Raw genomic sequence first — 23,522 nt, 5'->3', positions numbered from 1 at the left:
CCGCTCTCCTCTGTTGTTGTAAGTGGGTTTCCCTGTTTGTCTTTTACCGGTTTGTCCGTCTGTTGGAACTTGCCTGCTAACTTCCTAGTGATCATATAGAGGTCTTTCATGTTGCCTTGCCCTGCCGCTGTTTCTGCTTGTTTGGCTAGGTTGTCTATGTGATCTCTTTTATCCTTCTTAATGCTACTCTTCACCTCCTTATTGGCTTGGGTGTATTATTCCTGTGCCTTTGCTTTTGCTGATCTTGTTTTGCTTGTGTTCAGTTTCTCTTTCCTCTCCTTTCTTTCTTTCAGTTTCTGGAGTGTTTCCATTGAGACCCATTCCTTGTGTTTTGTCTTCTTCTTTCCCAATATTTCTTTGCAGGTGTCCAGCCACAACGTCTTTGTGTGCTGCCATTGAGTTTCTATGTCCACATCTGTGTCTTCATCCTGCTCCTGTAGTTGCTGGTACCTGTTGGTAAGGCTGATCTGGAATCTACTCTGTATTTCTTTGTTCCTAAGAAGTCCAACGTCATATCTGCTTTCTTGCGCCGGTGGTTGTGGCGTACTTCTTCAGACGTAGGTTTATGATCGTCAGCACGAGATAATGGTCTGATGCCACGTCTGCCCCTCTCTTGACTCGTACATCTTGCCATGACCTCCTGAACTTTCTGTTGATGCATATGTGGTCTATTTGATTCTCCATAACTTGATCTGGAGATCTCCATGTGGCCTTGTGGATACGTTTGTGGGGGAAGATGCTGCCTCCTATTACCAGTTGGTTTAATACTATGTATACCACAAAAACCCACCGCAAACACAGGGACCACACTTTAAACGTTCCTTCTTTCCATTTGTATGTCTCAACAAAGGTTGTGTCAAAGGCGAGGTGCCGTGTCACCATGCTGTGCTGAGGTTGATACCTTTGATTTGGGCTTTTTATTTCCCTATGGGATACTATTTCAGATTTCTACTGCAGTCAATTTGAAATGAAATTAATGAAATAAAAAGAAGAGTGATGAATGACAATATAGCGCAGTATCGAATCTCAATACCTAAGGTATTGCAGCACATGTATCATGTTCACTTATGTGTCATGGCTCGACTTGTGATTATATTTCAAAGATTACATTGTATCAGAGTCACTCGCGCCCCTGCACCGTGAGGACTTGCTTTCTGGGCTACAGTTGCTCAGCATTTCTGGGCCGTATATTTTCCTCTGCATAATCCTCTTACACTGTGTATATCTGAAAAAGATGAGAAGCAGGTTAACCCGTTTACTACCACACTACATACGGTTAACCTTTCACTACCACACTACATACGGTTAACCCTTTCACTACTACACTACAGACGGGAAAGGGTTAACCATTTGTTGTGTGGCAGTGAAAGGGTTAACCTTCTGTATTGTCACAGTGAAAGGGTTAACCCTTTGGTAGTGTGGTAGTGAAAGGGTTAAAGGGGCAATTTGCCAAAAAGCACATCACACACACACACACACACACACACACACACACACATCCAAAAGCTCTAAACAGTTTAGCACACATTAATTTAGTTTGACAGTTATTGAGAGTAAATGAGTTTGAATATGGCCACCAGTGATGTCATCAGGGACATTGAATCATCATGTTGTGTTAATTACAACTCAAATGATAAGGTAGCAGCCCCTATAGACAAGGCATTGATATTTTTCATCTGTGATTAACACAATACAAGGATTAAATGTCCCCAATAGCATCGCTGGTGGCCATATTAAAACTAATTCACTCTCAATAACTGTCAAACTAAATGAATGTGTGCAAAACGCTTTCGAGTTTTTGGATGTGTGTGAGATTATGTGCAAGCATAAAGCAACATTATTTTTTGGTGAAGTGCCCCTTTAAGTGGATGAAAACATTTGATGAAAGGTCAACAACTTTCTTGTAACACTCAAATGCTGATATATAGGCCACTGACTGAGTAATATGGAGACTAAATGTTTTGCTTTCAACGTCAAGTGTGAAGTCCTCGTCGTATATTTCTGGTTTACATCTCGGTAAAACACCAACGAGAGAAACTTATTTACAACTTCAATCGGTCCATGAGTTGTTTATGTTCGTTTCACCCAGAAACTCATTAGAACACCCCTCGCCGTGGTGACAACAAGCACTGTGAGTGATCTCTTAGTCTTCACCGTGGACTTTAGTGCATTGTGGAATATGCGATGCACCGCGGTATAATCAGAATATCTCCTGAACTCTAGTCAGCGTCAAGAGTTATTTGTCCACCCGCGTGAGAAGAACTCTCAGAAAGGGGCAGGCAGTTGAACACATGTTTAATCCGCTGTCCGTGGTGCTGAACACTCAACCTCGGCCTCTGCGTTGCTTCCCACCACCACTGTCACACCTCCTCCAGCTCCCCTGCACTTTCAATCTCATTACGTCTCTCCCACCCTGCTTTCTCGCACCTCCCGTTGATTAATACACATGTCTCTGGAGGGTGAAATATGGCCTGCATATCACAAGAGAGGACAGGAATGGCCTTTATTTTCTGATTGACTGTGCGGAGGCTCTCCCCTCCATTTAACCCTGTATAAAATGGCACTTACACACCGCCCACAGATTTGCGTCAAATTAGTATGCATGGGTATGTCGGAAATAAGTTGTAGATCAAAGGTAAGGAGAATTCATTCGAAAGACTAATCCGGGGCGAGACGAGATACTTTGACGAGTTTCTCCTGTGAACAGCTCATGCCTTTAAATTGGTCTGGGGTGAATTTTTAATGTTAGATATAGGTGAACGATTAGTAGCCTGGGTTTAAAAAAAATTTACAACCTTGGCCTAAATGCCCAGCTTCTCTGGTACATCACTCTCCAGTGGGAGAGTGCATGACATAGCTGGATATTTGAGTGGTTGCAAATGCCGGGATGTATAGATGTCCGTTACTTTTTGACATGCTCGCTACACTGCTACAACATTGGTGATGTACTATATGACAAGAGTGAGTTGTCTGGAAAACCCCATAATAATGCAGAAGGATAGAAATAGACACAACACATTGTAAACACAATGCACTCCGTACACCAGGCCTAAACGATGACAGGTGTTATGTCATCCTGCCTTGACCCTGCAGGTAAAACCATTTAGGCAAATATGTATTTCAATAATTGCAAGTGACATATGAGCCTGGCTTAATGATATCTTCTCTCAGATTGTTTGGGGACTCAGGCAGTGTTGATGAGGAATGCAATTAATCTCGGTGTTGCCTATGGAATTTTGGTTGGGGATAGCAAACCGTCCAAAACAACTTCAGCAGTCGATGAATAGATTGGCTTCCGAGGTATAGAGTATGCTATTTCCAAAAGGTCACGAGAGCATGTCTGGTATACCTATAATCAACAAACACATAGTCTACACGGTTAATGACCACAGACGTCGCGAGTCAACCAAGTGGAACGCTCTAATCTCCCTCCGTAGCCCATATTAACGCCGCTCATTAACATGCTTCGCTTGTGTGTATATGTATAAGTGTGTGTGCGTGTGCGTGTATGTGTGTGTGAGTGTGTGTGTGCGTGCGTGCGTGCGTGTGTGCGTGCGTGCGTGCGTGCGTGTGTGTGTGTGTGTGTGTGTGTGTGTGTGTGTGTGTGTGTGTGTGTGTGTGTGTGTGTGTGTGTGTGTGTGATGCTGAAACGGTCTCCTGCACACGGAGCGGAGACGTGCAGTGTTCCCGTGCGTTAGAGGTGATCTGATCACAAGAGAGGGGCGACAAGGAGGAGGAGCGCATGAGACAGTACATCTACATTGTACCATTCCTTCACTGTTGTCACAGGAACCGGGAGTCCCTTTTTTCCCCACTTAGAGCCACCTACAGAAAACTGTCTGCAATTCCCCACCACGACTGAAAGTCTTCAATAATGTGTCGGATCTAACATCTGTTGAGAGAGAGAGCGAGGAGGAATATCAGGCTACCTGGTGGATGTGGTCATCTAAACTGTGGACATGCAAAAGATAGTGAATTTCTCCGTTTTATTTCTACTGGTTTTATGGGGATGTGCGCTCGGAGGGTCTCCCAGTGTTCAAATTGGTATGTATCCATTAACTCGTTCAAATAATTGTTTAGAGAGGAGTGTCCTTATAGACTATCAGGACTACTCTGTGCGTAATGGTCAAGACATTTGATTAGGGGGGGGGGGGTCATTAACGTCTTACAATACAAGCCATCTAATACTTGTGTTCCTTTTCAGGGGGACTCTTTCCAAGGGGCGCGGATCAGGAATACAGTGCTTTTCGGATAGGAATGGTTCAATTTGGCACCTCTGAATTCAGATTGACGCCCCACATTGACAACCTGGAAGTGGCGAACAGTTTCGCTGTCACCAACTGTTGTAAGTGACAAATCAATCTCGGCTTTTTATTCATGACATAATGTATTACATTATCTTCCCGCTGTTTATGACATCCTTTCTGTTTCTGGACTCTCCATGCAATGTATTTAGCCTTGTTTTTGGAATAATGGAAGCAATCATTCTGTTGCCATGCCTCTGTATGTCCATGGTATAGGATATAGCCTAAAACAAAAGGCTAGAGAAAATGAATAGATTGATATATTGACGTGATTGGGATGTATCTTGCGAGATAATGCACGAGCATCATGTTGGTCCATGCCGCGTGTGTGTGCGCGTGTGGCAGAGGGGAAAGTTGGTTTCCACAGTAACAGTCGCGGCTGCTCCCTCACCACAAGCGGGAACTTCTCTCCACCCATTTAATTTGCATTTGCTCAAACTCAAATCTTTCTCTCGAAGTAAATGTAGGCTCGCATATAGATGACGAGTCTTTCTCGGTTCAAGATGCGCGCAAACATCCTTGTATGGCCCATAATGACGCCTGACTCCTTATATCCTATAGGGCTCAAATGCTGCTAATGCTCAGCCACTACTGTATCCTGGAGATCATATGAATCCCATTGTACTTTGTTGTATATGGCAAATAAAACTAAATATGAATATGAATACACAGGCTAAACGATTACATTGCCTTTCGCCAATTAATGCGCGCGCACCTGTCGTGATCGACTCTCGGTGTCAGAGGTGGTGTACTACTTACTGGTTGGGTGGAGCAGGCTCTATAATTTAGGCTATGTGTGGGATTCCGCTACAGTTGCCTTGGGAACAGGGAGAGAGGGTAGCCTAATTGATCAGTACATCCCCAGACTTAACCATCGTCCACTTTTATGGGTTTCAGGCCAATAGAGGGTTCCAACTTGACATCATAAACATTCAAAATTGACCCACGTTTATTTCCTGTTGCAATGTGTGCTCATGCAATAACTGACCGAAAACACATACAGGTCCAAACTGTTCCCTAGCAACGCAGATTCCAGTGAGATCGTCCATATAGGCCTCAGTATACCTACATCGTTCACACATTCATATTTTTGAGTTGGTTATAACAAGTGGGAAAGAACAAGATACATTTGATCGGAATAATATGAAAATTGAAGGTATCCCTGCATTATTTTCTGTCTATCACAGACAGGTCCACTCAATATTTCGTTTGAAATGACTAGGCCCATAGAAAGCTGTGTAGGTATAGGCTAGATCTGTTTAATGACCATGCACCATTCCCATCGCTGAACATTATTAGACTGTTGCCAAGCGACTGTTTGAGACAAATCAAATCAAACACACTGATTTATGTTTGAGGGACTGCGTGTTTGATTTGACGCGTCGAGTGGGCGCGTCGGTGCCCATGATTATGTTCTAAAAGCTGCAGAGAGCATCAGTGCGCACGGCAGCAGGCCGCAGATGTAACTAAACTCAGAGGCATTGATTCAAGCCTTGGACGTTGGCGTCTCACAGTCACAGCTGCCAATCAACATGATTGATGTGGGAAATGGACCTGTCTCAAACCCTGCCCTCTTTTCTTGATCCTCCAATCACAACTGTCGCTTACCTCGGACAAACTTGGTTTGTCCGAGGTAAGCGACAGTTGTGATTGGAGGATCAAGAAAAGAGGGCAGGGTTTGAGACAGGTCCATTGCGCGCACATAAATTACTCGCAGAAGTCGCTTGTTTATCACCGAGAACCAGGCTTGCTTTCTCATTAAAGGCGACTGTCTCCGTTGCCCCACAAGTCACAATGCTTTGCCCTCCTTCTTGGTAGCACCGTGCGCGCACCGGCCAGAATGCGACCTGTAACGGTGATGATGGGAATGAGATGGTTTATTTACAGATTCAAACACTGTAAAATAACAAACGCCATATTGTTATCTCCATATTAATTTGCGTCTAGTATGAGAGAATACGCAGGCGGCATACCCCTCCAATAGCCTACAGGAAACTTTTCGTCAAATTGTAGATTACATGGTGAGTAGGACTCGAGTGGGAGGTGTCATTCTGCCAGGTATGCTTTCAGACCAGTAGATGGCGCTCTACATTAGTGAGCCCTGTGTTCGTCCATCCATATTACATGAAAGTATAGCAGCACATTAATTTTCAGTGGGGAAAGCCCCATTAACACCGGAGTAGAAAGATACACATTGCCACATTAAATCAAAATCGATCACTTAGCTTTACACTAATGAACTTTCATTCTGGACTTGCCCATTTTTCCTACAGGGAGAGAAATAATGTGCCTGGAATTAAATACAGAGATTAGCTAAATCACGGAGACATTTACTACAGGTGTATCTAGAATCTAGATCAAATTGAGTGCAAAGCCCTATATTGAGTGCAATATGGGGAAGTGAACTAACATTTGGCCCAAAGCCATTTCTGACAAAGGTCATGAAATGCGTGTGAGAACAATATGACCTGTATTGTACCTGTATTATAACACAGACTTAGTATTTTATCCCAAAACAAAAGCCTAACTGGTTCCCCTTTGCAATGTTGTCAGAATGACGAGGTGAGGATTACACATTCACCATCACCCAGAGTGCATCTGGTCAATTCACTATCGGCTGCCAAGTCCAGGGGAGCAATAGAGCCTGACACTTTGTGTCTGTGTCTGTGTGCGTGCATGTCAAAGTGTTTAGATTGTGACACATGCTTTGATTTTGACACTCAACTCCACAACTCCCTCTCGAGGGCCTATATGGACAAAATTGTCGAAGATGGAGGTAGTTGATTATTTAGCACATCAACGTTTTTTTTTGGTGAAATCACGTCACACTGTAATTTTGCATAAACGAACCGTGTATGCACACAGCGGAGCATTGGTTATACCCAATTTATCGTGCGCACGCTTAACTCCCCCATTTTCAGAGGCTGAAATATTCAGTAGGCTGCTGGCTGGTCAGAGAACGAGGCTACGGAACCTTCTGCGGAGCTCAGCTTGCCCTGAATACAAGCATCAAGCCACGCCCCTTTTCCATGTCCTGAATATACACAGGGCTTGATATATCAATTACACATTGAATCAGTGACTCCCAGCTGAAGTCTCCTCTTGTCTTACATCAGATGGCTTACTTCACTTACTGCCCCTGTGAGGCACCAGGGTCAAGTGCATTAATGTCGATGTGTTCCAAGAAAGTCACTATGAATAGCTGTTACTTGTCCGCCAAAGCTACTCGTATTAGCGGAAGGGGCAGTATTTGGGCTTGTGGTTTGTCCCAAGATATGTATGTAGCCAGTGGCATTTTTATATGTAAAATGTTGATGGGGCAATGATGTTTTCTGGCCTGGTGCATGCATTTGCTGGGGGGGGGGGGGGGGGACGTTTTACGTTTAAAAAAACACCTTATTTATTGCATTTTGATGATTTATTTTGCACTTTGTGATGAATTAAATGAACTGATTATATGATGACAACCACATTATGACAACAACCTTGTCTTTAAACATGACACTACCATCATCAAGCGATTCAACACAACAGCATTGCCAAAGCACGGACCAGGACCATAACATTAGGATGATAAAATATAACTCACCAAAGCTGTGGGCTCACTTGAAGAGAAAGGCAGCACTGGCTTTCGATGCTGGCCAAATTTGCGTTAAGTTGTGGCTGTCCCATGGTATTGATTGATTGATTGATTGATTGATTGATTGATTGATTGATTGATTGATTGATTGATTGATTGATTGATTGTATTGCGAGTAAACGTTTTATCCTCTTTAACTCTTTCTCTGCCAGCTATTATCCTTATCCTGTAGTAAATGTGCCACGCTTTATATAGGCATTTTCACTGCATCGCAGTGTTTTGCAGGGCTATATCTATATTCTATATTATAGCTATGGAGACAATACTATGGGTCATTTGACAGTAACAACAGACAGTTCAACATGTGAAAAAGAATAATTTTTTTCATGTATACGTTTGTGTGTTATCCCGTCGTGAATATTGTATAGTTTCTGAGTGATTCTGCATGGCTAATTCCTGAAAACGGCGGTATGGAGCAATATGTGAATTTTGCTAAATGCGTACGTGTTGCTCGCCTGGACATGCTACTGTTTCCAAATCAAAGGTATATAATAGGTATTATGTTTCATCATGAATGCATCAAGGGGGGAGGGGGGGGGGTAGTTTTTTGATGCTCTGATCGTCATCAACGGCATTCGTTTTGAATACTACATACGTTGATCGACTGGATCGATATGAAATCATTGTAGGATCAAGGTGGAATTGACATCAGATAGTCCTTACCTTTGATCGGGGGTATTCCAAAAATAATATTCCAATTGTCTGATCACGATTTCCAGTGGTGTCCATCGGGTCCCTGACATAATCCGGGGGGCCATGGACGTGTTCCAATGTGATCGGGTGAACCGCTAGACTTGCCTGGTAAAAGATTCTCCGCCTGGAGGGGTTTAGATGTGACACACAGTCTGGAACAGGGTTTCAAAGGGTGGGCGATACTGCCACCTAGCAGGATCTGGCCGGTACTGCACTCTCGGGGTCCCAGTATGCCTTTTAACGGTAACATAGAGGTCCGTGACACTGAATAGAATATTAATATTAAATATTAAAAAAACTGACCAAATAACATATACGTGATTGGCTTCAACGCATGGTGAGAAAAACACGTATATATGTGGATGTAGTAGATTGAGTTAAGGTGGTAAAGTTCCTCTCCTCGTCATAGGAGTTGTTATGATGATTTTCAGCAGACTGACGGTCTCAGTAAAAGCCTCTTCTAGGTTGTTCTCATGAATGGATGTTAACGGTTACCTTTGCAAGCTGTTTGAGTTATAACACCTGACTCCATCCCTCGCACCCCTTTTACTGCCTTCGCGCCAGTCGACTCCTCCTTCATCATTGACCTCATGACCACCTCCAAGACCACTACCTGCTCCCTTGACCCCCTCCCTACTACTCTCACCAAAGCCTGCCTCCCTGCTCTCATCCCCCACCTCACCGCCCTTTTCAACCAGTCACTATCCCTAGGCCACGTCCCCTCCCCCTATAAACTTGCCGCTGTCACCCCTGTCCTCAAAAAACCCACTCTCGACCCATCCAACCTCTCCAACTACCGCGCCATATCCAATCTTCCTTTTTTCTCCAAAACACTCGAATGCATTGCTGCCTCCCAACTCCACTCCCATCTCCAGTCCAACACCCTCTACGAACCCCGTTTGGCTTCCGTCCCACTCACAGCACCGAAACTGCACTGGTTAAAGTCATCAACGACCTCCTCATCTCCGCTGATTCCGGTGCCCTCAACATCCTGATCCTACTCGATCTCAGTGCAGCCTTTGACACAGTGTGTCACTCCATCCTCCTCCAAAGGCTGCACCAACTGGGTGTTGAGGGCACAGCACTTGACTGGTTCTCCTCCTACCTCACAGACAGACACCAATTCATCTCCCTCTCCGGCCACACCTCTTCCCCCTCCCCAGTCACCAAGGCTCAGTCCTTGGCCCCCTGCTCTTCATCTGCTACATTCTCCCCCTTGGTCACATCATCCGTAAATACCACCTCAACTTCCACTGCTACGCTGATGACACCCAAATCTACATCAGTACACAATCCCCCCACAGCCCACCCCTCAGTCACATCGAATCCTGCATTACCGAACTCCAAACCTGGATGACTCACAACTTCCTCAAATTGAACAGTGACAAGACGGAACTTCTCATTATTGGCACCAAAACCACCCTCACCAGATCCGGACCCATCATACTCACCATCAATGACTCCACCATCACCCCCTTCCCCCTAGTCCGAAACCTTGGTGTCCTCCTTGACCCCACCCTCTCATTTGACCCCCACGTCCGCTCCATCGTAAAAATATCATACGCCTTCATCTCCTCCCGCCTGGACTATTGCAACTCCCTCCTCACTGGCATCACCTCCCGCTCCCTCCATAAACTGCAAATGGTCCAAAACTCAGCCGCCCGCCTCCTCACTAACACCCGGTCCCGTGAACACATCACTCCTGTCCTCCACTCTCTCCACTGGCTCCCGATCAAACACAGCATAAACTTTAAAACACTACTCCTCACCTTCAAAGCCCTCCACAGCCTGGCCCCCCCCTACCTGACTGATCTCCTTCTTCCCTACCGCCCCACCCGTTCCCTCCGGTCCTCCTCCACTGCCTCCCTCACTGTCCCGACATCCAAACTCAAAAACGTTGGTGATCGGGCCTTCTCTCGCACTGCACCCCGACTCTGGAACTCCCTCCCTCAGTCCATCAGAGACTCCCCTACACTCTCCACCTTCAAAGCTCGCCTCAAAACCCACCTGTTCTCCCTTGCCTTCAACCCCCCCCACCCATAACCCCCCCCCCTCCAACCTGATTGATGTCTGTCTCCTGTCTTTTTGTGCTATCATGCTGTCTTCCCTGTTGGTCTCATGTTCCTTTTGTTTTTGTTTCTTTGTTGTTTCTTTGTTTTTGTTTCTTGGTTTTTACTTTGCTCCCGACTATTGTCAGCGACTTCGGGTCATTGAGAAGCGCTATATAAATTAAATTAATTATTATTATTATTATTATAACGATATCCAGTGGCTTGGTGTGGACCCAGACATTTGATAAACATTTTCTCCTCCAAATTCAGGGTTTCAAACCTGTGCTCAAGTAAATAATCCACCTTGTTAATTTTCACGTAACGTCACTATAGGTAGTTTAGTAGCTGCCGACTTCTTTGCCGACAGTAATCCGACGCCAGTCAATCAACTTTGAAATATGAAATGACGTACACTTGGGGCTCCGAGCCCCACTTGCCATCAAATTGATGTGGTGGTCTACTGTGAAAGATACAAGACGCTGAGCATGCACACTTGGATTTTCCCACGTACAGTACACCCTGCATTGATAGAGAGGGGCTAGCCCCATTTGTGCTATTTTAGACCTAACGATCGTGAGAATGATGCAATCTGAAACAGCAAGGCAGAGAGATGACATGAACTAAAATACTAATAAAAATGTATATGCAATTTAGTAAGATGCTATATCCATACATAGGCAAATAGGCAAATCTTTAAGAATGAATAACATTTGTCTGCAGTTCTTTTTGGTGACACCAGGTGGGGCTCTGCCTGCCCATAATGACCAGTCGCCAATGTATGTAGCCACTTTCAGCCAAACGGTTTATTCCTACTCAAACTTATTACTATTCCTTTTTAAACAGACATATCTGGTACTGAGTAAGGGAGACATGATCACATTATAACAGCATTTAAGTAAAGTTTGAGTTAGCATTCCACTCTTATCCAAGCTCGTCTATCACGGATTCACGATGTCTGCTCTCAAGTCTCTAATCCGATAGAGGAACAAATGAGAAACACTCATCCCTGACATTCTTATCCATACGTTCTTTATCAAGCCCTGCACCCCAAGGGTAAAGTCTACTGTGCTGCTGCTGACGACGACAACAACAACACTATTTACTCTTGAGATGAGGTTTCAATCTGGGCTCCCTTGCAGCGAGCAAATCCATCAGATGAATGAAGGACGGTGCAGGGGAGATGGAGCGTTAGGCTGGCTGCTATGATTATGGATAGTCTGTCCTTGACGTCCACAGCTTATCACTGGTGTGATGAATAGCCCCACTTCACAACTGCATCCATAACACATATATGTCTTTACACAGTGTGGTGGACACACTGTACTGCACTGTTCCCCTAAATACAAATGCAGTGATGGAGATAAATTCTGCAGAGACATAGTCACTCGTTTGTAGGGCTGGCTATCGGAACTCAATACTTTTATCGTATCGATCGAATTGCTTCAATAGTATAGATAGAGTATTGAAAAATTCTGTGGTAACGACATATGGTGTCATTCAATACCAAATTTCGCTACCACAACATTTAAAAAAAATCTGTGGCAAATTTTAGTAGTTAATCTCATCATTGTCAGTGAGTCATTCTTTTTCCGTTTAACCATTCAACATTTAACACAGCCTCTGATTGGCTCACAGTATTGGAAATATGATGTTTGTAATGATGAGTTGTGCTGGAACCACTTCATCCAGAATGGATAAGAGAGTGGACACAGTATTTATAAACCAAATTAAGGTTGGCATCAATACAGGTGGTAGAAGTTTATATCAATGAATGAGGATGATTGAGAATGGTTTAGGAAAAACTGATTAAGAAAATATAAAAATAATTACCAGAGGTAAATATATCTACTAATCACAACATGCTAGTATTTAGAATACACACACAACTAAACATAATGCTATATAGTATATAGCATACGTAGCTGGCTAGCATTAGCTCAATTAGTAGAATGAATAAAAATATAACACAAAGTAGCAAAAACCAAGTTATAGTCATATAAGTCACAACAACTTAACAAAACATAATGCAGGCTACATAATTATGACATACTGTATACCTAACATAAAACCACAGGCACTACATTTTGTAGGCTATTAATAACATACATTCTTCTCGAACAAACTGATGTGACAGCATTGTAAATGTGCTGGCAAGACACTGGGATTTCCTTTCAAGGCCTTTTGTTAACACCTCCCCTCCCCCCTGTGTCCTCCTTTCCTCTCCCTTCACCTGGTCATCCCTCCCCTGCCCCCTTTTCTCCCAGATGGCTTAAAAGAGAAACCAACAGAATGAGGCAGGTGCTTGACCCATTCTCCTGCGGCCAGAGAAAGACAAGTCTACTGAACTCCTAAATTAGACTCCTAAATTGTATTTGATTAGCCATGGTTTCATAATTAACCTCTCCGGTTCCACCACAACACCATGTACTGTCCTAACACAACACTAGGACCCCTAGGCTACCTGGGCTGTGCAAAAAGGTGCCTGGCTGGAAATAATAAAACCCAGCATGGCAAAAAATAATGGGGATTTTACAACACACACAGCAAACATAACTCAGCAAAGTAAGATATCGGGAAAAAAATATTGTCTCAGTATCGAATCCCAGGTTAAATGTTCAAACGATATCCAGCCCTACTCATTTGCATTCACAGTGACAGTACAGACATTTGTGTAGGCTTTGCTATGCATGGCAATATCATAGTGATACATAGTCAATGTTTGGGGTGTAAGGCTTGACAATATCATTGTCATCTTATCCATACTTTGGATTAACCCCTTGGTATCCACTGATGAGGTAGATGGCTGTACCTCTAAAGAGTTATTGAAGGGATTGTTTGACATTTCGAATTTTGGTTGGTTATTGTCCTCCACCAACACTCCTCACATAGTTGGAAATGTTTCCACATTCCTTCAGTTTCCCCACAATGGCATGCTAGCAACATTCCTCATTGAAACCAAGGGACACTGCTAGCAGTAGGTGTGCAGCTAGCTGGGTCCCATGGTTTCAATGAGGAACACTAATAATGCTAACACCAGTGTTGCGATGCTCATATCAACACTGGTTGCACGCACGCTAATGACGCCACGTGCACGCGCGCTCCCAGGCGCGTGCGCTCGCTCCCGCGCATAAATGTTCCCTCGCGTAAGGACAGACTAAAAACAGTGCCTAATTGTCTCTACGAATGGAATGTAACACCTGACGACCGGCACTATTGATATGCAAAGTAGCCAGGTGGGTACTGCGAGTTGGCGCATCAGTCGAGTGCAGCGCATTCCTGTGTGCACGCGCGTGCACATCCGTGCGTACACGCGCTTCTGCTCACAAAACTTCTCGTCCCATGAGCAACGCATCACTGGCTAACACGCTACTCTCAGGAAAGTGAAGGAAACATATGAAGCATTTTCCCACCAAAGAGCATCTTTGAGTGGAAACGGTTGATCAACCCACAACAAAACTATGTTCAGATTGGTGTTTGGTAGCAAAATATTGATGTAGTCAAGCGGTGTTTAGACTTAGAGGGTGGTTTGTTCATTTTAGATAATTTGCTTTGGGGGAAGGTCTCATTAACATGCAGAGGTGAAACCGGGCTCTGTTTTCTACTAAATTGGATTTGGTTATTGTGTATCGGCTCACAGGGTGTACTTTCATCAAATGTGTGATTTGAGTTTGTGTGTGTGTCTGTGTGTGAATGTTAGTATGAAATAAATAAATGGTGTGTTTGTGTATGTGTGTGTGTGTGTTTAAGATAAATGAATGGTGTGTGTTTCTGTGTGTCTATAGTAGAGATAGAGAAAGAGAAAGAAACAAAGTGTGTCTTTGTGTGTGTGTGTGTGTGTGTGTGTGTGTGTGTGCATGCGTGCGTGTGTGTGTGTGTGCGCGCTCACGCACATGCGCACGTGTGTTAGAGAGAGAGAAAAGCAGAAAAGAAATGGAGAATGATGAAGCAAGGTGACGGGAAAGGACACACTGAGAGAACCTGACCATAAGTGTGATGGAGAGAGACAGTTAACAGTGAACAGAGACGCCGGCCCTCATCCAGTTGTTGTATTTATAGAGCTTATGTAACACCACCACTTAGATGGGCTGTCTGTGGGCATACAGGCTAGGTCTCTGAACAGAACAGCATGACTCAGGCTATAGGTGGGCACCATTGTGGGCAGACGTCCACATGGCCGTTGTTAGCCATGGGTTTTCCGGGGGGTTGGCAAAGACGGTAATGTATAGGCAAATGAAGAGGAGGCGATGTCCTTGTTGAAAACACAACGCACGTCATTCCCATTGCTAGTGTAACTGACTTGTGCAATAGCAGCCAGCTGCTTGAATATCAAGAATATCAATTTCAATATTGTGAATCAAATATCTTCTCAATTCGATGTCCATGCTATCCAAATCGTTAGCCTAGCTTACCCTCATTGTTTGTAAATCGTGGAGGGAAAAACTGGTGAAATATGTCGTCAGTATGCACTTTTGAAAACATTTCAGACAGACTCCACCAGTGCTCTACATGGGAGGCTTTGAATCCATCAAACACAGGTGGTGAGTATTGGCCTATGAACACTATTACTACTACTACAATACCTGTTGTTTGAGTAGGTAACGTTAGATACTCGCCTGATTCGCCTATGGAAGCTTATCTCGCAAATGCATGCAATGGTTATCCATTGATGGAAAGCTTTGCTCAACGAGGCAATCTAACGTTAGCTGTTAGTAGTAAAAAAAAAAAAAAAAAAAAAAGCAATAAGAACAGTGTAAGATAAAAAAGAAAATAGCAGCATAGCAATAACAACAAAAAGGATAGCATCAATTTACAGTAAAATGTAGTGTGCAAATCTGTTGTGTGTGCAAGTCAGTATTGTCTGCAAGTCAGTATTGTCTGCAAGTCAGTATTGTCTGCAAGTCAGTATTGTATGCAAGTCAGTATTGTCTGCAAGTCAGTATTGTATGGAAGTCAGTATTGTATGCAAGTCAGTATTATGTGCAAAACAGTAGCAGAGCAGTGATCAGAGCAGGACAAAAACTGTCCTGGAGTCTGCTGGTCCAAACAGCTGAGGTCCGGACAACCTAAGTCCGATGGATTTAGCTGAATCTACTGCCAAACAGCAGTTGGTTGGGATGGCTAAATAATCCTGCGGGTTTGCAGACACACTGTCCATTGTATATATCCCGGATGGAGGGAAGCTCACAACCACGGATGTTCCTGGCTGTTCACACGACCCTCTGTAGCACTTTGCTACATACCAGATGGTGATGCATCCAGTCAGGAGGCTCTCGTTGTGTCTCTGTAGAAGCCTGTAGGATCTGGGGCCCCATGCTGGATGTCTTCAGCTGCCTCCACCTGGCTGGTGAGCACGTCCCAGGTGAGGACAAGGCTGTTGACTCTTTCCACGGCAGACCTGTTGATGTTGATGGGGTCCAGCCTTTCTCCCCCTCTCCTGTAGTTCACGTCCAGCTCCTTGGTCAACGTTGAGGGAGAGGTTGTTCACCCTGCACCATTGCGTCAGGTTGTCTCTTCCCTGTAGGCCGTTTCATCGTTGTTGGTGATTAGGTCTATCACTGTTTTATCATCAGCAAACGTAATCACCATGTTGGCGCTGTACACAATCATGGGTGTACAGGGAGTAGAGGAGGGGGCTCAGGACACAGCCCTGAGGGGGCCCTGTGTTGAGGGTCAGAGGAGCTGAGGTGTTGGGTCCCATCCTCACCACCAGGCAACAGTCTGACAGGAAGTCTGACAGCATTATCACCCCTCTAGGTATTTGAGTGCGCTGGGGAGTTTGTGGCTATTGCGTGGTCGGTGGATCTGTTTTGCTAGTAGGCCACCTCCTCACTATGGGAGTGAGGTCAACAGGGTGCCAGCCATTCAGCCATGTTATCCTGTTCTTTTTTGGCACTGGCACAACAAAAGGGCTTAACCTGTTAAGCTGTAGCCCTATTTTCCGAAATTCCGCCTAAAGGTACATGTCCAAGTAAATGGAAGATTGCTCCACTTCTACAAGGTCAATTTGCATGTTCTTGGTATCTAGGAACATCTAGGGACCTGGGGGTATGTATTCCCAGTGTCAGAATATTATTGTGTCTGTTACTAGGCTTGAGTAAATTGTGATGAAACAAAGGAGAATATAAATTATGATTCAATTGTGCTGGAACCGAGCTCGCTCACTGAGCCCATTCACCACCTTATTGAGATCAAGTGTACAAAAATGCTAAGCAAATGAATAAAGGGAAAATGATTAAACAGAAGGATTTGTAGATACAGTAATACATTTTAATTATAAATGTATTATTTGACCTTGAACTTGACCTTGACCTTATTATGGCCAAATCTTACATCTATGGATAGGGAAAATGCTCCTCTTTCCAATGGCAGTATTAAATCTGGATTTAGTCATTTCCTCACGGTTTTATGATAAAAGAAATATAATTAGAATTTTTCCGATAAATTCTTATTTTCGGTCAATCTTAAAAACATCGGTAAACATGAAAATATACACTTTGACTGCTGTTTTGATAGGGTTAAGGTCTTTACTCTTGGCTACATTTGAAAAAGAAACACAACATTAACCTCTTAACTCATTGAGTGCCACGCTCTTTTCCCATCTTTACTCAATGGCGCCAGCGTTATTGACCATTTTAGCAATGTTTTCCGGACCCATTGTGTGTTCTGTATTATAGCTATATGGAGACAATAGTATGGCTCATTTGACAGGCATTGTTCATAGTCCAACACTGTCTAACCAGTTCATTTCTACATACTGTAGTTTGTGCGCTATTACACGCTAAACATCGCCCCTTTCAAAATAATAATAATAATTGATTGCCTGAAACCCCAAATACTTCAAAATCAAAGGTATATACCATATACATGTGTCTTCACAAAATAATCAAGGGGGGGGGGGTACCCCGAAAATGCGATCCTTACAAAAAGCACGGTTTAGGTCCGGTAAAATACGACACTGTGATCAGTACAGAAACATGTTTCAGGTTCGGTAAAATAGACATAGAATGTACCTTACCTTAGCCAGAAGGTACTCCAAAAAGAATAATCCCAGTGATCCCATCGGCGATCGCGGTTACTCGTTTATATGTGTATACTTGTGTATAGGCAGATATGCCAGGGAGACCTAGAGAGCTCCGGCTGAGTGTTTAGAACGGGGATCAAAGGAAAAAGATCAAATGATGAAAACATGAGTATACTCACGTATGGCGCTCAACCGCTGGCGGCGAAACCCGACTATACTCGGGTTTGGCGCAGAAAGTGTTAACATCCAACATACATGTGGGCCCTCTTGAGGACGATTTGCGACGTGCCACTTTGCCGACCTCTAGTGGCTCGTGTGTGCATTTCTTTTAATACATATATTTGTTGCCTGTCGATTGCTGTTTCACGCAACAAGATCCGTTCAGCGGTTCTCGAGTTACATGCCGATATGTGAGGCGTGTGCCAAAGTACACGGCAAAGTACACAGCGCGTACACGACTCCCGGGGCTCTAGCTCTGTCATTTGGCGATCTCGAAAAAACAGGGTTTGGACAGGGTTGTAGCCAATGAGTGTGGCTTTCCAATGATACCCCACGTGGAGATATAATACGGTCTCTATTGTCAAAAGTATGCATAATGTTGTGTTAATTCCACGACAAGATATATGTAATGTGAATTCCGTTTTGGGGGGGGGGGGACCCTGCATATATCGGTATCGGTTGATATCGGTTGATATCGGTATCGGAAATTAAGAGTTGGACAATATCGGTATATCGGTATCGGTAAAAAAGCCAATATCGAACATCCCTAATTAATGTTGTGTTTCTTTTTCAAATGTAGCCAAGAGTAAAGACCCTAACCATATCAAAACAGCAGTCAAAGTGTATATTTTCAGCACTACGTTTGTTTACCAATGATTTTAAGTGTTATTAGCGAAATATGAGTGTATAAATATTTAGGTGTGCATCCCGACAGATACCTGATGAATTAGACGCAAGGAAATGATGCCGCCATTTAGTTTGTAGTCCTATGAGGAGAGGAGACCCATGGCTTTCGATGGGCTGTAGAATTTCATAAAACTACACTTCCCAGCTCACGCCAGCCCCTGTCAATCATCTGACTTCCAGCGTGAACCTTTTTTTTCTGGATCATATATCACGGGTCAAACAAACCTGAACATTATTGCCATAAAGTAGAACGTAGTTCGTTTATTTACCTTTCTGTGAACGTCTAGAAAAAAACGCATCTTAACACTTTAACTGCCGGGAAACGCTTTACAGCGTCATTCCCGGCCATGCTCAAGTTGCCGAAGGATGCTGTACAGCGTCTTTAATATCAATATTTAAAAAATCTGTGATCGGATTCATATTTCCCCTCCGCTGGCCTGAGATCCACCAGGAGGACCCACTGAGCTCTCTGGCGGTTCAGGAGCGCCATCTGGTGGCTGATCGGCGCAATCGCCAAACAGGAAGTGCTGTGGAGGTTGTGCTGGTCGGCCATATTACTTCCGGGCACTCGGTTTGGCTGCCGGCACTCTGGCTCGTCACAATATATAGCGATCCATTGCCAATAACTCGATAAACAACATGATTTGGACGTATATAGTATTATACAAGCTGGAAATGGTTCATCAGGATAAACATCCCATAATCGAAAACGGTCTACACCACGCTGATCGTCCAACGGCGCGAGGAAGATCCGGTAAGATTGAGTGTTATTTTTGAACGTGTTCCAAATAAACTGTTATGATGAACATATGACCCACACTAGATGAATGATATAACGCTGCCCACGGAATTATAAACGATCCCCCGCCCATCCGGTCATCATCAGATCATACGTAGATCATTCTAGAAGTACGTCCAATTGAAAAATTTTATATCGCCCCGATTGCCATCAAACTGTATTTCATCATCAATATAATGCATTTGGGGCTATAGATCACGTTCTGGAGAAAGCTGCAGAAAGAGATGAAAACATACTTATACATTAGACCATACTTTACTATGAATATGTGAATGAAAAAGTTTAACGTTGCTACACAATGAACAATACATATAGGACTTTGAATGGGCCCTAATAATGGCAATGTAGCAATAGAATTTAAAAAGTTATAGACATGCAAAGAAGGGGTACTTCTCCATAGACAAATAGAGCCGGCAACCTATGGTATATAATGAATTTAACCCATGGCACCCAAAGTGTTTTAATATGATAAAAAATGGTGGAGCTATTTATATTACAAAAAACAAACTGTACTTACAGTAGATTTCATTCACGTCCTTGCTGCCCTGTTAGGGGCACCTGATTTATAGGCCTGATATTCTATATTCTATATTCATATTTAAAATTGCAGTACGGTATCTACAAAACCCCCTGTAAATCATCTGCCCTTTGTACACTTGATCTCAAGAAGGTGCTGAATGAGCTCAGTGGCAATTCTTCATGTCTGGTCAATGTTATTCACCGTCAAAGATGAAAAACAAAATAATAATAATAATAATAATAATTGATATTCTGCTTTGGTTCAAGCCTAGTAACAGACACACTATTTCTGACACTGGGAATACATTCCCTGAGATCCATATATGCCCCTAGATACAAGAACATGCAAATGGACCCTGTAGAAGTGGAACAATCCTCCATTACTTAGGTATGTATTTTTAGGCGAATTTTCTGAAAATATGGCTAGGGCTTAATAGATCCCCAATTGGGAAAGCCACACTCATTGGCTACAACCCTGTCCAAAGATTTTCGAGATCGCCAAATGATTGATGGAGCTAGAGCCCCGGGAGTCAGGGGTGTTAATGTGTACTTTTGCATACTTTGGCACACGCCTCACATATCGGCATGTAACTCGAGAACCGCTGAACGGATTTTGTCACCTGAAAGGGCAATCGACAGGCAACAAATAGGGCTTTAATTATATCTATATATTGTATTAAAAGACATGCACACCCGAGCCGCTAGAGGTCGGCAAAGTGGCATCGCGAATCGGCCTCATGAGGGCCCACATGTGGGCCCTTGGATGTTAAGAGTTTTTAAAAAAGAAAAATGTGTAGCCAAGAGTAAATACCATAACCCTATCAAAACAGCAGTCAAAGTGTATATTTTCATTTTACCGATGTTTTATACGATTTACCGAAAATAAGAATTTATCGGAAAAATAAATCATAATTTATTTTCTCCTTTTTTCATTACAATTTACTCAAGCCTAGTAACAGACACAATATTTCTGACACTGGGAATACATACCCCCATGTCCCTAGATGTTCCTAGATACCAAGAACATGCAAATTGGCGTAGAAGTGGAGCAATCTTCCATTTACTTAGGCATATACCTTTAGGCGAGACTTCTGAAAATAGGGCTACAGCTTAATACAAGTTAATATCCCCCCCCCCCCCCCCCCCCCCCCCCCCCCCCCACCACCCCGTCAAAGACAATCAGACCTCCCTTTTTTCCTCTTCACCTTCTAACTCCTAGGGCTGGACCACACAGATAAACTGTAGGAAAGGGCAGAAAAGAGAGAGAGAGAGAGAGAGAGAGAGGAGAGAGAGAGAGAGAGAGAGAGAGAGAGAGAGAGAGAGAGAGAGAGAGAGAGAGAGAGAGAGAGAGAGAGAGAGAGAGAGAGAGAAGTATCTTAAATAGAGAGTTCTATCTTCAAATAATAGTATCAATTCAGAATCAGATTTTAGAGTTGATCCAGCCACAACTTCATTACGTCTGGTTTTCAAGCTAGGCCACCTGGGATCATTTGTTTCTACAGGCTGGATAAACAAAATATGAATACAATCTATCTAATGGTATTGAACATGGCTGGCAACCTCTAAGTCACATGGAGAGCTCTGACTTATATAGCTGCTGTTTCAAATGTACTCAAGTTTCAAGTTTCAAGTTTCTTTAATAGTTGTCATACAGAAGTACAGAATACTTTTATACAAAATGCTTCTTACTGTTGCGCTCCAGAGACTGTGCAAGACAAGATAAGTATGAAATAAAATAACATAGTAAAATTAGAAGTAAAAAAAATGAGGTCACAGTGTTCAGTTTAGACATATGTACAATGTTCGATGCAGAATAGACGTAGTTACCATAACAATATACAATACTGTGCAGTGTACTAATATACAATACTATATAGTGCAAGGCAGAAATGGAGAAATGGGACGAGGTGCAATTTAGGTACAATTCACAGTAGGTGTACGAGTTGTAGTATAGTACTTGTATATACTGCATCCTGATTCTTGTGAAGGTGGCAGGTTAGTCTAAAAGCTGTGCGGGGTGGGGGGGGGGGGGGGGGGGGGGGTTGTTTGATGGCAGGTCAGTGTAAAGACCATGTGGAGTGGAGTGGAAAATGTCCTTATAACAATGAAATACGTATTATCTGTGTGATTTCAACATAAAGTTTATATTCAGACAAAGTTGTCATTCAGACAAAGTCGTTATTCAGACTGACTAAACAAAGATTGCTTAATCACTCAATTAATGATTTCTGGTAAATGACAAGGGAGAGTGCAAGCGGTCGCTGTGTTCCTGACAGAAACGTGGGGGCCTCTTGCTCTGACCTTGTCCCCTGTCCTCCCAATGAGTGAGTCGATGAGTGATGTCACATCGTACCACTCTCTGCATTATACATATCTGTGAATATTGCGTAAGCCCCAGATGCTTACTCTGACTCTGCAGGGTCAGACCTATTTGTAACCTATTTGTTTCTTTAAGTTGAATAAAGCCACGTATAAAGAAGGTCCAGTCTCTCCGTCTTGAGTTTGCTCCAATAGGAGCACTGTGGGTCTTTCCATTTTATGACTAACACTGGCATGTGCCGGGAGAGACTTTCCCCTTCCTGTGTGTAGTCAGTATGCTGCAATCATAAGCTCTCTATAGTGTGAGAGTGGTACATTTCCCCAAGGGGATCAAAAAGGGATATCTTATCTTATCTTAACCTCTTCCACCGTGCGCTTCCGTATTCAAGAGTAAACATCCTAACCATGTCACAACAGCAGTCATAGTGTATATTTTCAGCAATACGTTTGTTTACCAATAGGTTCAAGTGTTATTAGTGGGATTTAGTTTTTGAAATGTGTGTTTTTTATCACGGGATATCCGCCATTTTGAATTAGTGGCCGTCGCTGAATGATGACGATTGTAGTCATTTTGAGAAGAGGATGACTTGTGTATGAATTGTTTTTATTTATCTTATTTCTTGGGATTATATACCACAAAACTGAACGTTATTGGCATATATTGGAGCACAGTTAGTTTGTCTCCCCTATTGTGAACATTTAGCAAACATCCCTGTTGAAATCCGTTTAAAAATGGCGGAGCTGTCGCAAGAATAAAAAACATACTGTACATACAGTAGATTTCATTCTCTGTTCTTCATGCATGCCTGGTGATACTAAATCCAAATTTAACTCTCTCATTTGAAAGAGAAGATTTGGCCCAATCCATAGATGTGTAAGTTGGCTATAATAAGGTCATTTATAGGCCTCATATTTCAAAATATTATTATTATTATAATTTTTTTAACCGATACCGATATTTTACGATATCACATTTGTATGCCAATATCCGGTAGGCCGATAATATCGGATATCCCTAGATTTTACCTTCTCCTAATCTTTCTGTCTGGGTAACCCTAACCCTAACCCTAACCCCCTAATGGCAAGAAATAAACCACTATGGACGCTTTGAAAGCTAATATTGTTAACTTTTGTGTTAGAGGTTTCAAAATGTAATCTTTTCAAATTCTGTAAATATATGGAAAATAAGCAAACGGACTCAATTCATGACATAATCATCAACACAGCCACCGTTGTACACACACACACAAAACACACAAAGGCTAAATAC

General features: G+C 43.1%; 1 protein-coding gene across 2 annotated transcripts in view; it reads left to right on the top strand.

The window, feature by feature from the left end:
- Nucleotides 1-4,025: 4,025 nt before the first annotated feature.
- The window catches only part of gria2b (glutamate receptor, ionotropic, AMPA 2b), a gene marked incomplete at its 3' end in the record, with an annotated part of 105,855 nt that continues 86,358 nt past the window's right edge, over nt 4,026-23,522 (top strand). Inside the window, exons 1-2 of one of the 2 annotated variants that reach the window (XM_084331900.1) lie at nt 4,026-4,044; nt 4,205-4,345. In XM_084331900.1, the coding sequence (XP_084188026.1) occupies nt 4,258-4,345 (88 nt within the window). In that variant the 5' untranslated portion in view covers nt 4,026-4,044; nt 4,205-4,257. Of the gene's footprint in view, nt 4,045-4,204; nt 4,346-23,522 lie in introns of those variants that run through there. The other variant, XM_084331899.1, reaches the window with a different exon arrangement.

The sequence above is a fragment of the Notolepis coatsorum genome, assembly GCF_963971535.1.
Source record: "Notolepis coatsorum genome assembly, chromosome: 16".
NCBI classification, from domain to species: Eukaryota; Metazoa; Chordata; class Actinopteri; order Aulopiformes; family Paralepididae; genus Notolepis; species Notolepis coatsorum.
The sequence above is the reverse complement of the archived record's forward strand: the minus strand, read 5'-3'. Positions and strand labels throughout refer to the sequence as shown.